Here is a 13,399-nt window from a genome sequence, read left to right on the forward strand (position 1 = left end):
TCAGTTGGCGGAACCAGGTGAAAACTTCTACAAAAATGTGCAGTCCATATGGACAGACACTTACAAAATCGGTGTAGGAGGTATGATGGGGATTAGTAATAGAGACATACAGTTAAGACATTGATATTGAAGAAAGTGGGTTAGACGAAATTGCTTATGCGTGAATATCAACAGTATCCTACTAATGCATGTATGAGTTGTGAAAGGCCCACTTGTGGTCCTTTTTTAAACGAAGAAGTGCTGAGGAGGACGAAATGTGTTATAAACCCACCTTTTGATTTTTCCGGTGCTGGTTTACGGAAACCAAACAATGGCGGCTCTCCACCCGCTTGCACGTGTTTGTATGCCTGTTTCTGCTCCTGGGGACTTAATGGACTATTCGGTGGTACTTCTTTTTTGTGTAGGATAAGATTTGAGTCGCTGGTATAACCAGATTCCTTGGCCAATGCTCTGGAATAGAATAAAAAATGCCTAAGTTAGTAGAAGATGCAAATGCAACCTTATGGGCTTTTAACTCTACCTTGACAGATTTCCTTCGGTATAGCGTGAAGAAAGCTTGGCCTGATCCAGTTGCTAAATGGGTGAAAGTAATTGATTTAAATTAGTACGCAGTCGGAAAAATTTAACTTAACTATAATAACGTCCCTAATAAATACAGAGGGCCTATAAATCACTTACTTGTAACTCATTACCGATATCGTCTTTTAATCTAGTCGATATCGCTGTTATATGCGAATGATCCTTGAGCCACTTTGAAAGCATTATTATTTTTTGGTTGTTTTAGAAGATACATACACATACATATGTTTGGTTAAATATTTACATGTGTATAAGTAGTTGAGTTGATATGAGAGAATTATGCTAGTGCATCTTATAAAACTAATTCCTTTCTATTATCTATTTCTTTCTTTCTCCAATTTCTATTGTTAACTTCAATTGCAGTTGAGTTTCCACAGTCTAACAAATTTCAACGTTTAAAAAAGTCTATAATAATAATATAATTGTTCCTCAAACATCCCAGTAGTGGGATTCTGTAACTCATTTTTGCTGTTACCGACAAAAATCGGTAAAATTAAATAGCAAAATTATGACTAAAAACATAAAGAAAAGTTGGTATCACTGTTTGTGTCGGTAGAGGCTAGCGAATACTTCTTATTCATCGTTAACTTACCGAAAAATTTCGTTAATTATCGAAATTATAAGCATTTTAATTTTACCGACAATTATCGATAACAGCAAAAATGAGTTACAGAATCCCACTACAGATGGGACAAAAGTCTAGTCATATCGAAAATATACCGGAAAATCTGTTGAAAATATACATTTGTAAACCAAATTCTAAATTTAATCCAAGTCCAAATTTAATAACTATATATCGTCACCATAAATGCCCGAAGACGTAACCCACAAAACCAAAACTTTACAGGAGAAGCAAAAAACGTTATAAAATAAAAACTGTTTTACGGAATATTAATCTTATGAAGGCGAGTATATGGGATATTATCGATCATATACGAAGGGGAATAAGTAGTGAAACCAAAACCGCGGAATTGCTTAGTTTTGAGATCCTCCATTACAACAAAATCTGCAATATTATCCTATTTTCCGAAATGACATTTCTTGAATAGGATCGTTATTTTTGAACGTAGAAGCTTAAATTTTTGTCAGAGCATGTATTTTAGCTTTATGTATCAGATTACGTCAAAAAACGAATTTCGATCTTCATGTCGGTTACGTCTTCGGGCATTTATGGTGACGATATCTAATCTGCTCATACAGTGCCGCATAAAAAATATATTAAGTATCGAACGTATCAAATTATATCTACACTAGTTATTTTTTCGATAACATAAAGGAAAAATTTGGTTTTTAAATGGAAAAAGGATATAATATAAACATGGCCTAAGTCTTTAAAACAGTTTTAGTTGGTAATTGTTAATGTTTTTATAAACTATATTATATGTGAAACATAAACAAAGAAACCCAAGACCAATTTTAGTACCATTTAGTACTTTTTTGAATTATAAGCATCTCAAAAAAAAACTTATATTATTTATAGTATTTTTCGTACACCTTGGTATAACCTTAAAAAAATTACAGTCGTATATGAACCATTTATTTCAACTTCGAATCTCATTTTCAGCTCCATCTGTTCTTCCAACCCCAATAATAGTAATTTACATATAAATACATAAGCATGAATTTCCGAAATCTCCTCCTAAAATTTCAAAAATTCGTGCTAACCCTTTTACACAATAAAAATTATATAAAATTCTGTACCATTTAGAACCTTTCGTACACATAAGTAAGAATTTTCAAAACTTCCTCAATCCTACACTCCCACAGCTTTATCCGTTTGCCAAATCAAAATTGTACCAAATGTAGTACCGTTTAGTACTTTTTGTGTCCTTCGCAACGAATTTGCAAAGGTACCTCAATCCTGCACTTCAACAGTTATATTAATTTCAGGAATTATACCAAATTTAGTACCGTTTAGCACTTTTCGAAAACATAAGTACGAATTTCCAAAACTACCTCTATCCTATACTCCAAAGTAATCTCAATTCCAAATTTCAGGATTCCAACTCCATCCGTTCACCCAAATCCAAATTGTACCAAATTTAGTACCATTTAGTACTTTTCGTATACATGGGTACACATTTACAAAACTACCTCCTCCCTAGTTCTAAACTTTGATTCTCATTCCAAATTTCAAGCTTTTAGCTCTATGCGTATACATACTATCAAATTGTACTAAATTTAGTACATTTTAGTACTTTTCGTACACTCATAGTTCGAGTTTTTAAAAACCGTTGGTACGCATATCCTATATTCCATCAATGACGCTCATTCCAAATTTGAGAATTCTAGCTCTACTGGTTCGCCAAATACAAGTGGTACCATATTTAGTACTTTTCACACCCTTCTAGGACGAATTTCCAAAAACCCAGCCTTATCGACCACTTTCGCCCCAAGACTAACCACCACCCAAAGTTTCAAGATTCTAGCTTCAGCCGTTTCGTCTGGTCGGTGTAGTCATCATCACTCAACTCTTTTATATATATAGATTACCCTTTATACAACAACAAATAGGTCCATTACGTTGTCTGTCCCAATACCCCAACATAATTGGCATTAATGGAAAGGTCTAGAGGTCAACTTCTTGAATAATGTCCTTCAGGAATAAGAATAAAAGCCTTGATGTAAAAGCATGTTGATGTTTTTCACACAAAACTGATGGTTCATTTTACATCCTAAATATTATCCGATCGTCATACGAAACAGTGCTGATCGAACTATAAAACCAGGAAAAAATTTGGTTTGGGTCTTTTTCACTCGCCAAACATTTTACGATGCAGTTTGATTGCAATTTATAATAGATAGACGAACAAGCATAGTTAGATCAGCAAACAATAATTGAGTCAGGGACCAATGTGTTGAAGTGTTACATGATTTGAGGACAAAGCCAACTTATGATAAGTTCTTCACATTGTGATGTAGAGTAAATATATACATACATATATATTTTAAATGTAGTTTTGTTTTACAATTGAGTATTTTCAATTCTCATTTTCCCGAGAAAGGAAAAAGCGGAATCCTCAAAAACCCCAGTTTTTGGCGATATAACTTTGCCTCAGAGGGAATTGATAAAAACTCTTTTATGGCGAACACAATGACCAACGTTGAACGAACCTGATCTAATGCGAGATATGCTGAATTTTAAATGTGCTTCATTCACAGACGTTTAAACTATCAAAATACAGATTTTAAATATGACTGTTGTGGAAACTCACTGCAATAGACATGTACTATGGGTAATGTCCTCATGGAATCTTGTATGTATATTGTTTCTGTTATATTTTATTATATTTATACTTAAATAAACTTTAAATTTTATATCAACACGTAACTATTAACCTTTTTTACTAAGACGATTCGAATTCAAATTCCTTCGAAATACTACCTAACTTCTGTGTGTTAAAAAAAAGTATTTGACTCATTTGTGTTTTCAGTCAAATTAAATTTGTTTACAAAAAACAGGAGTTTGGTCGTAGTTCCAACGAACTTGAATTCGAATCGTCTCAGAGTAACAGGCCGTAAGACAATTAATCTCTGATATAAAAAGAAGGATATGCTTAATTAAATAATTAAATAAGCGAAAAATTTTGAATGCATACCACATTAAAGATGTCCATAACTTCGTCCCACCACTAGAAAAGTTTGAATAAAATAATTGCAGTTCATTAAATGTATGAAAATGTGTGAAGCTTTGTTTTGTGAACAAAAACCGTAACGCACGCAAAACGAAAGGATAATGCGGGAGAATGTTACATTCCATTTGGGATATGTTCAGATTTATTGATATGTTTTGTGGAAGCAGAATACATCTTTGGAGGAGAATGCAATGAATTCGAATGATTTGTTCTTAACATTATTTTGCGTGCTAAAGATAAGCATTTCTTATGATTTTTATGAGGAGATTTTTATGAGCGGGTCGTGATGCTACGAGCAATGAATCAATATTATGTGCGAAAGCAAAAGCGATGATGATGTCGTTGTTGTCATTCGGTTCGAAAGTCTGATATTATTTTTTTTTTTGTTGCTACTGTCATGGTGTGGACGCTTAAATTACGATGTCGGCTTTTTTACAGACTTCTTTCCTTAAAATCGATTTTGACAAATGGCCTTTCGTAATTAATTTATTCCATTAATGCTCTCATTTGTAAGATGTACTCGTATGAATACTTTGCTCGGTTTTGAATTGTTTGAACAATTTATAAAGGAAAATTTGCAAATATTTCAGAAGTAGTACACTCATGCTGGTTCTTAAACAGATCACTTATGCATCTCGTTATTAAAACTGAACATTGTACAACAATTGTCTTCGCTCACAAAAGTTTTCCAAAAAGTTTTTTGTACATACATAGGTCTCGATTTTTTCCTCTCGAACAAGTGACACTTTTTTAATTAATTTAGATCATGTAAAACCTCTAAACAGTTCTCCACACACTGAATTATCGTTTAGAACGCTACTAAGCTGTCAATAAGTGAAACTTCTCGAAATACTAGCTGAAGTCCAGAAGTCATGTCTAATCTCTTAAATACATTTACAAAATTATGTTGAAATGTAACAAAACCTGTAGACGGGAAGAGTTTGAAACATGGGCATTCTTCGTGGATAAGCCAACAATCTAAACATGTTTTACCCGGTTAGACTATCTGAAACAAAACTACCGCTTTATTGAACACTGATACAAATTCGACCGATATATATCGCATCGAGTTGATATATACAAACAGGGATTTAAAAAATTGATATCATAGAGAATGTATCATTGGATTGTGTTAATTTTTTGTCACTCAAAAAGCGTACATTTTTTGTCACGTACAAAATGTGTGTGAATTGTTAAGGGGCAAATTTTGCAAAATGAAAAAAAAATTGATGCATCATAAATGGATTAAATGGATATGTAATGGATGAATAACTAGTTGACTTTCTGTCACAATGGTATCATTACTTACTTCTTTCGTTTCTTTTTCGGAGATGGATGAATGGCCAGTGACGTAATCTTCAATACGTCCTGGTTGATTTTTGTATGTGTTTTGTCCTGATTTTACAGGATTTGGCAGTGTACCATATAATCTGAAAGGTATTGAATGATTTTTTTATTATCACTTAGACAAAAGAGATGTGGAAACTACTTACTTGTCGTTACTGCTGCGCACATTCAATGCGGATGAAACCGATTGCAAACGTTGAGGGTTCACAGGACGATATTTAATGACAGAATAATCCGAGTCATAACATGGCTCTGGTTCGGACTGATAACCATTTGACTTGGCTTGGGTACGACCTGTATTGAACGATAGGGAGAAAGATGTTATTCACATTGTTCGCTTAATACTGGTGAGTTCACGACATGCATGTAAACTCATTGTACTACAGTCGTGCAAAGAAGCGGCCAATGTCATTTGCTCTAGAGAATGTTGGTATTTTGCAAAGCATTTACAATAATGAGTTGTGAGCACAGTTCGTTAAATAGTGTATAAACGTTTCGTTAGAGCGATTTATTTGATTAGTAAAGTTATCTGAATAAAAATATATCTTTCAACTAGGTATGGATTTTAGCTACGTGCATTGGTGAGTCAATTGCCAAATGTCTACTTAATGTGTACTAAATATTTATGCGGTTCTTCCAGAAGAACGTATTCTGAGTTTGTGGTTATTAAATTGTATTTAAGTGAGTTGTCTGGTCTTCACTAATATAAGCATTAATGAAAGTGTTAACGGTGAAAGGTGTGAGAGGAGCGAGGTTAGCTACTTCGTTCGCATAATCAATGGAAACAAATTCATATATTCATCTACTAGTTGGGTGTATTGATGTGTGCACGGTAGCTAGTGTATTTGGTATGTTTTGATCAATTTAGGGATCTAAAAAGTGTTAATGTGTGTCAATAGGTGAACAGTTGTTGAAGGGAAAAATTTCATCGAAGAAAATGAATGCTAGTTATCGCTCATGGATACACAATTCATTACAACCGTTGTCGACTCCCGAAGCAACTGTAGCGCTATTTTTTGGAAAATTAAAAATTTTTATTCAATTTATTATTATTTTCAATTTTAAGCATTTAAAAAAAATTACTTTTTTCTTAACACTTATCGTTTTTCCGGAATCGGATGTCCGTTGAAACGGATAGTGGCAAAATCCACCATGAAAAATTGGTAGTCCACTTTAAACTATACAATCTAATGTTTGGAGGTGTTTTAAAAGATGTGCTTCATATCAATTTAGATAGATATTTATATTGCGCCACGGAAGTTTGATTTTGTTAAGATTACTTTGAACGGTCCCACACAATTTTCAGAAACCTTCAAGTTGTCAAACTGAAATAACTGAAGTTTGTCATGTAATTGCAATTAAATCGGTTCATTTTGTTCAAACCGTACTATTCAATTAGAAATTTAGGTTCGATCGCTTGAGACATTTGTGTTGTTTAACACAATACAATCACAATGTTTAGTTTTTACTTGTGATGGTGCCCGATACTGTTTTAGATTAAAAATACAAAGTATCAAACTAAGGTTTTTGTGGTAAATATACATTCTGACAAGACGAAGAAGCGTAATAAGTGTTTCTGTATGTCGTTATCAAAGTGAATGCGATATCAAAACGAATACCAAACTCCATTAAGTTTTCCAATTCCTTATTAGTGTTGAAAACAAAAAAGGAAATTTATTTCGCGTTGTTCCTCGCTTTCATCTTCCTGTCGACATGGAGAAACGGACTGTGAGTGTAAATGTAAGAAAAGTGTTAATGTCGTTTTCTAAAAACGGCGAATTTTCAAAGTTCGAATTAGAATTGGGGTTTTCCAAGTTTTAAGCTCTAGAATGTAACTACAAAAATAAGTATATTTGTATGTTATTGTTGTTTGCTTTAGATAATTTAAATATTTTTTGTGTGTTAGTTACTCTAATGCTGTTCATGGTGTTGTTAATTTTTGAAATCACAAATCATTAGTAATTGTTTTAGCTATTAAAATGAAGTCAAGCGTAATAGTTATTCCGTAACGCTGAACATTGAAAAGGGGTGTGCATGGGCATGTCACAACGCACATCTATAGCATATATTATTCATGTTCTTATATGGTGTTGCGTTTGTTTGTAGGTAGTATGTGTGTATTTTCTTTTATCGAAAAATTGATCATCTCCATAATCAAAATACAATCAAGATACATACATACGTATGTATGTAGGCATGTATATATGTATGTATGTAGTTTGTAGATTTCTATGTATGGGGAAATGTATGTATTTGGAAAAGCTTACTATAACTACTGTGTACATGCATGCATATGCACATAACACACATATACACATAGATGGACACATATAACAAGTTTACATATATTTATTTTGATTTTTGAGTGAAAACAATGTCTCACACAAAATTAGATCATATTTGGGATTCACCTCTTGGATATTTGTAGCGGATCACATAATCTTCTGCAGTAGTTTTCACAAATGTATGTCACGATTGACGTGCGACACAGAGACGGTCGAGAATTTACATAGGCAAACACAGTCGTGGGTATGGATGGGTGTATGCCAAATATCCACAATTTTTCGCATTTTTGCATAAACGAACATAATGTACACGGACGGATGGTCGATCATATACGCACGTACAAACGCACACATATACGGTAATGAGTATCAGGGAATTTGCAGCAGATGTGCATTTATTTTGCGCAGAATAGAGAAAAAACAAAAGCATCAGCAAAAGTCAACGCAGCCCGTCAGTCATTCAGCCAGCCAGCCAGCCATACGAGCAAAGAAACAAAATCACAAAAATAAGACAGTTTATTTATTTGTTTAACTCAAATCGAAAAATTGACTAGAAATCGTTGGTGATGCACAGAGAGAAAAGTGCGCATAATTTGTTCATCTTGGTGACAAAGGTAGCTGAGGTAAGAGGGTATAATTGACCGTCTGTTTTCTCAGCTAATTTGTCACAAAGTGTAGAATTGTGAATGAGATCAGCATTCTAATTAGGGTGAGAACGAAACGTATACAACAGCGAGTTCGGGTTTGTAGTTCAAGAGCGCCAACCTTTTCTGTGTCTCTGTGCATTCACATAAAATAGAATAATGAAATGCAGTTTGGTGTTATCCGGAATGACCCTATGCCACATTCAAAGCTAATAATAAAAGTTGATACCTATAGTATATATAAATATTTTCAAGATTGATCACTGAAGACTACAAGTTCGATCAAATATAAAAACATGACAATATCATTATTAAATAGAAAAAAAAACTCATAAAAGGCAGATTTAAGAAGTTGCAGTCATAGTGACCCACTTCATTAAAATCATATATTGATTAAAAATCATGAGTGATTTTTCTTTGCCATAAATTCCGGCTATTAACAAGGAATTTCAGAGTGGCCAATTGTCGAAAAAAAAACCCCAACCGAAACTCTAAATATGAATGGATTTTGGGTACTTAGGGTTTTGGGTTTCATTTTTCATATTATTATTATTTAATACGGGTCATTAAAAGGGTATTTTTGGCCCCTTCTATAGATTGTGATCGCATCTAATGAAAATATTCTATAATTGTTAGCCATACAATTTTACTATAGGTCCTAGGCCCTGCATCAAAACCCTATATATTGTCTATACTCCAGAAATATGCAAAAACTAAAAATACATTTTAGAGTTAAAGTTGTACTTCGTCTGAATTTATGCAAAATTGTCCCAAACAACATTGTTTGAGATGAATGATGTCAAAGGCAAATTTCATTATATGTCGTTAAAGACGTGAAATCTCTTTTTAATAAATTAAAATAGCTAGTTTCTAAAATGGAAGTACTCCAAGAAATCTTAACTAAAATATTTTCACTTAGGAGGGTTGGCGTTTTTTGTTTGGGATGACGACTTCTATTTTGTTTTTCAAAATAGTCAGGCTTAATCCCATAGTCGTTGTTTTAATATTTTATTAAAACAACTTTAATTTATTAGTGGGAAAAAATTGGCGATGTTTACCAAGGGGTAAGGCAGGGAATACTATAGTTTCAGATCTCGCCACAGGTCTTCATCAGTTCCCTTATTTCTTGTTTTTCAACAAGAAACTTTTTATACCCAAGTGTCAATTGCTAGCTCAAATAGATACGTGCGCAAAGAAACACTCTGATCGAGAATTTCTTTGGCACTACCTAAACTCTAGCAACTTCACTTGCAAACAAAACCAAATTTTTCCCACTGCTATGCGTTCGTCGATTCTCGACGAAAAAGCACATAACTAATTTGTTGGTATTGCATACTACAGAAATAAACAACATTTTGACGGTGCCCGGTCTCACAATTAGGAGGGTTGGCGTTTTTTGTTTGGGATGACGACTTCTATTTTGTTTTTCAAAATAGTCAGGCTTAATCCCATAGTCGTTGTTTTAATATTTTATTAAAACAACTTTAATTTATTAGTGGGAAAATAACACTGTGTGTAATTTTTTGAGTCATGTTTTATTAACCATATTTTGACACCGCAGTGTGATAGAACACCAAAAATAAGAAGACACTTGTCTCGCCGTTTTTCTCTATCTCATCTACTTTCGCGGTTATAGGCCTCCAAAGTTTTGAGGCTTTGATGTAAAAAGGGTCATTTAGTCAGGACTATATCTTCCAAACCGTTAGGAAATTTGAATATATCTCAGAGGCATAGCTGTAGCTCTAGTCTTAAAGAACAAAATTTGTGAACACATATAACCCATCAAACTTCATCTGCAAGGTCAAAATCGTAATGGTCAAATTTCTTTTAAAATTTTTCTCAAGTTTTGTTATACAGCTACCAAACCGATCAAATTTGAAGCAAACAACCAACTACAAAAATGTACCTCAGATCTCAATAAACATCTTTCTAGAATATACGAACCCTGAAGGAACAGGTCTTAATGGTCAAAATAGCAAAACAATTGCGATTTTTATCCTCTTTTCTAGGATTCTGCTCCATAGATATTAAACCGCTCAAAATTCAAGAAAACAATCAATCACAATAGCGTAGCAAAGGCATCAATAAACAACTTTCTGGAATATGCGAAATGTCTATGAACGGTTCTTAACGGTAAAAATAGCAAAAATCTTTTGAAAATATCCAATTTTTATACTTTTTTCTCGAACTCTGGTCCAAAGATACGCAACCGCCCAAAAATTAAGGATACATTCAACCACAAAAATGTACCTAAGATTTCAATAAACAACTTTTTAGAACATATGAAGATTCTAGGAATGATTCTTAGGGCTGAAATTCACGAACAATTAAATTTTTTTAGCATTCCCTCTGCTCAGGTTTGGAAATAACAAACTGTTAAAAACTCAAGGAAATTTGAAAGGTTTGTTATTTACGGATCTGAACAGGAAAGAATGATCTAAAATAATCGAATTTTGAGCTTGAAGAATCATTCCTAGAATCTTCATATGTTCTAAAAAGTTGTTTATTGAAATCTTAGGTACATTTTTGTGGTTGAATGTATCCTTAATTTTTGGGCGGTTGCGTATCTTTGGACCAGAGTTCGAGAAAAAAGTATAAAAATTGGATATTTTCAAAAGATTTTTGCTATTTTTACCGTTAAGAACCGTTCATAGACATTTCGCATATTCCAGAAAGTTGTTTATTGATGCCTTTGCTACGCTATTGTGATTGATTGTTTTCTTGAATTTTGAGCGGTTTAATATCTATGGAGCAGAATCCTAGAAAAGAGGATAAAAATCGCAATTGTTTTGCTATTTTGACCATTAAGACCTGTTCCTTCAGGGTTCGTATATTCTAGAAAGATGTTTATTGAGATCTGAGGTACATTTTTGTAGTTGGTTGTTTGCTTCAAATTTGATCGGTTTGGTAACTGCATAACAAAACTTGAGAAAAATTTTAAAAGAAATTTGACCATGGCGATTTTGACCTTGCAGATGAAGTTTGATGGGTTATATGTGTTCACAAATTTTGTTCTTTAAGACAAGAGCTACAACTATGCCTCTAAGATATATTCAAATTTCCTAACGGTTTGGAAGATATAGTCCTGACTAAATGACCCTTTTTACATCAAAGCCTCAAACCTTTGGAGGCCTATAACCGCGAAAGTTGATGAGATAGAGAAAAACGGCGAGACACGTGTCTTCTTATTTTTGGTGTTCTATCACACTGCGGTGTCAAAATATGGTTAATAATTTTCGTGTTGCACAGTGTAATTATTAATAATAATTAATAAAATATTAAAACAACGACTATGGGATTAAGCCTGACTATTTTGAAAAACAAAATAGAAGTCGTCATCCCAAACAAAAAACGCCAACCCTCCTAATTGTGAGACCGGGCACCGTCAAAATGTTGTTTATTTCTGTAGTATGCAATACCAACAAATTAGTTATGTGCTTTTTCGTCGAGAATCGACGAACGCATAGCAGTGGGAAAAATTTGGTTTTGTTTGCAAGTGAAGTTGCTAGAGTTTAGGTAGTGCCAAAGAAATTCTCGATCAGAGTGTTTCTTTGCGCACGTATCTATTTGAGCTAGCAATTGACACTTGGGTATAAAAAGTTTCTTGTTGAAAAACAAGAAATAAGGGAACTGATGAAGACCTGTGGCGAGATCTGAAACTATAGTATTGCCTGCCTTACCCCTTGGTAAACATCGCCAATTTTTTCCCACTAATAAATTAAAGTTGTTTTAATAAAATATTAAAACAACGACTATGGGATTAAGCCTGACTATTTTGAAAAACAAAATATTTTCACAAATATAGAAATAGTTGTTTCTACATTTGTGAAAATATTTGAGTTAAGATTTCTTGCATTTTTTCCATTTTAGGTATATAGTGCATTTTGCAACTTCACTGACAAGAATGCAAGGAATATTAAACCTCGTGCAGATCATTAAAGGGGTCTTTAGGGTTAATTTCCTAGAATCTTCATTTATTCTAGAAACTTGTTTGTTGAATTCTAAGGTACATTTTTGTAGTTGACTGTATCCTTAATTTTTGGGCGGTTGCGTATCTTTGGACCAGAGTCGGAGGAAAAAGTATAAAAATTGGATACTTTCAAAAGATTTTTGCTATTTTTACCATTAAGAACCGTTCATAGACATTTCGCATGTTCCAGAATGTTGTTTATTGATGCCTTTGCTACACTATTGTGGTTGATTGTTTTCTTGCATTTTGAACAGTTTAATATCTATGGAGCAGAAGCCGCAATTGTTTTGCTATTTTGACCATTAAGACCTGTTCCTTCAGGGTTCGTATATTCCAGAAAGATGTTTATTGAGATCTGAGATACATTTTTGTAGTTGGTTGTTTGCTTCAAATTTGATCGGTTTGATAGCTGTATAACAGAACTTGAGAAAAGTTTTAAAAGAAATTTGACAATGGCAATTTTGACCTTGCTGATGAAGTTTAATTGATTATATGTGTTCACAATTTTTGTTCTTTAAGACAAGTGTTCACAATTTTTGTTCTTTAAGACAAGAACTACAACTTTGCCTCTGAGATAAATTCAAATTTCCTAACGGTTTGGAAGATATAGTCCTGACTAAATGACCCTTTTTACATCAAAGCCTCAAACCTTTGGAGGCCTATAACCGCAAAAGTTGATGAGTTACGAAAAAACAGCGAGACACTTGTCTTCTCATATCTCAACAGCTAACACATATTTAAAGTTTTAATTTAATTACTAATCTACTCTGTTTCAATTCATTTGGACTTGGATAGAAGTGAAATAACAATTGTTCCCTTTAATCACAGCCTGTAAAACGATCGCCGAAATGAATGTGGTATAGGGTCTCTGATTGGGATATTCCAATATTTTAATTATTTTTTGGCAAATAATAGACAAAAGGGGGAATACTGCCACCT

General features: G+C 33.3%; 1 protein-coding gene across 48 annotated transcripts in view; it reads right to left on the reverse strand.

Annotated features, from left to right (window-relative positions):
- CAP (Cbl-associated protein) overlaps positions 1-13,399 on the reverse strand; it is a 97,839-nt gene that overhangs the window by 18,902 nt on the left and 65,538 nt on the right. For 14 of the 48 annotated variants that reach the window (XM_073957238.1, XM_073957224.1, XM_073957250.1 and 11 more), the window contains 5 exons: positions 5,708-5,855; positions 5,524-5,644; positions 4,179-4,211; positions 521-573; positions 272-450 (listed from right to left, as the gene is read on the reverse strand). In XM_073957238.1, the coding sequence (XP_073813339.1) occupies positions 272-450; positions 521-573; positions 4,179-4,211; positions 5,524-5,644; positions 5,708-5,855 (534 nt within the window). Of the gene's footprint in view, positions 1-271; positions 451-520; positions 574-4,178; positions 4,212-5,523; positions 5,645-5,707; positions 5,856-7,972; positions 8,006-13,399 lie in introns of all 48 variants that reach the window. The other 34 variants (XM_073957240.1, XM_073957239.1, XM_073957254.1 and 31 more) reach the window with 3 other exon arrangements.

The sequence above is a fragment of the Musca autumnalis genome, unplaced genomic scaffold (assembly GCF_047663935.1).
Source record: "Musca autumnalis isolate F117 unplaced genomic scaffold, ASM4766393v1 scaffold_5, whole genome shotgun sequence".
NCBI classification, from domain to species: Eukaryota; Metazoa; Arthropoda; class Insecta; order Diptera; family Muscidae; genus Musca; species Musca autumnalis.